The sequence below is a fragment of the Plasmodium cynomolgi genome (assembly GCF_000321355.1).
Source record: "Plasmodium cynomolgi strain B DNA, scaffold: 1451, whole genome shotgun sequence".
Taxonomy (NCBI): Eukaryota; Apicomplexa; class Aconoidasida; order Haemosporida; family Plasmodiidae; genus Plasmodium; species Plasmodium cynomolgi.
In genome coordinates this window covers 1-1,098 of record NW_004193263.1, presented here as the reverse complement: position 1 = coordinate 1,098, position 1,098 = coordinate 1, and the positions used below count along the sequence as shown (strand labels likewise).

Genomic DNA, 1,098 nt, shown 5'->3' with positions numbered 1-1,098 from the left:
TATATATAACGATTCTGTTTTTCTCTAAAAATGGGAATTCATAGAACGGTATATCCTTATTAAGTATCTTCTAATTTATATATCAGTTACAATAATTAATTTATCACAGTGCACTTTACGACATTTCATATTAAAATGACTTATATATATTATTGTTTTATATTTATATTTTTAACATTAGGAGCACGATTTAAAAAATTTAACGTCAAAAATAATGTATTCTAATTTTGAACGTGGAATGGAGGGGTGCGAAAATATTCAGTTTTATGATACCCTAAGTGGATATTTTAAAGAAAGTTATTTCGAGTATGATCTTCTTAGCATATCTGATAGAATTCTAAAGGCTGTTTGCTATATATATAAAGAAAAAGAGAATAAAAATATTAATTTTGACAAAGAACTTTGTTCGTATTTTTATTATTGGTTAGGTGATAAAATATATTCTTTAGTAAATGATAGGAAAGAATTCTTAAGAATTATTAACACGATTTATGAAGAGCTAAATGAAAATAATCCAAAAGAATTTAATGTGTGTGACGATTATATTAGCTTAATAGATAAAGATACATTTAACAAGAATAAGTTGCTGTTTGATTATTCTAAGGATTATGAAAAAATAGAACTTGATACTGTTTATCCTAATACATGTAATGAAGATTATAAGAATTACATAGACAAATATATTAGTGCATATAACGAAGAATATTCTAATTGCTATAATAGAGAACGGAAATATGGTAATTGTGCTTATTTTATTACATTATTCGAGAAATATGTTCACGAAGAATTATCCTCATTTAGTTGCACCATAAGTGAGAATCGCACAGCTAATCGTTTCGTTTTGCTAAGGGAAGCTAGCTCAAAAATTCACCAAAATCCAGAAACAATTGAAGCTTCTCCTATAGAAGATACTACAAATGGTTCATCTACAAAAACAGTTATAGGTTCAATTGTTCCAGTATTAGGAGTTTCATTTATTTATTTTCTACTATATAGGGTAACAGGAAATATAATTAAAATCCACATAATCATAATTTTCATATAATTATATTTTTCTCGTAGAAAAACAGTTAAAAGATACATAATTTACTTAAATTA

At 25.2% G+C, this 1,098-nt stretch overlaps 1 protein-coding gene across 1 annotated transcript; it reads left to right on the top strand.

Annotated features, from left to right (window-relative positions):
* Positions 1-214: 214 nt before the first annotated feature.
* PCYB_007780 (hypothetical protein) lies at positions 215-905 on the top strand (the record flags this gene model as incomplete). Its single annotated transcript, XM_004228199.1, has 2 exons — positions 215-737; positions 850-905. 2 exons carry the CDS (start codon positions 215-217, stop codon positions 903-905), a joined length of 579 nt encoding a protein of 192 aa, XP_004228247.1.
* Between the last annotated feature and the right edge of the window lie 193 nt (positions 906-1,098).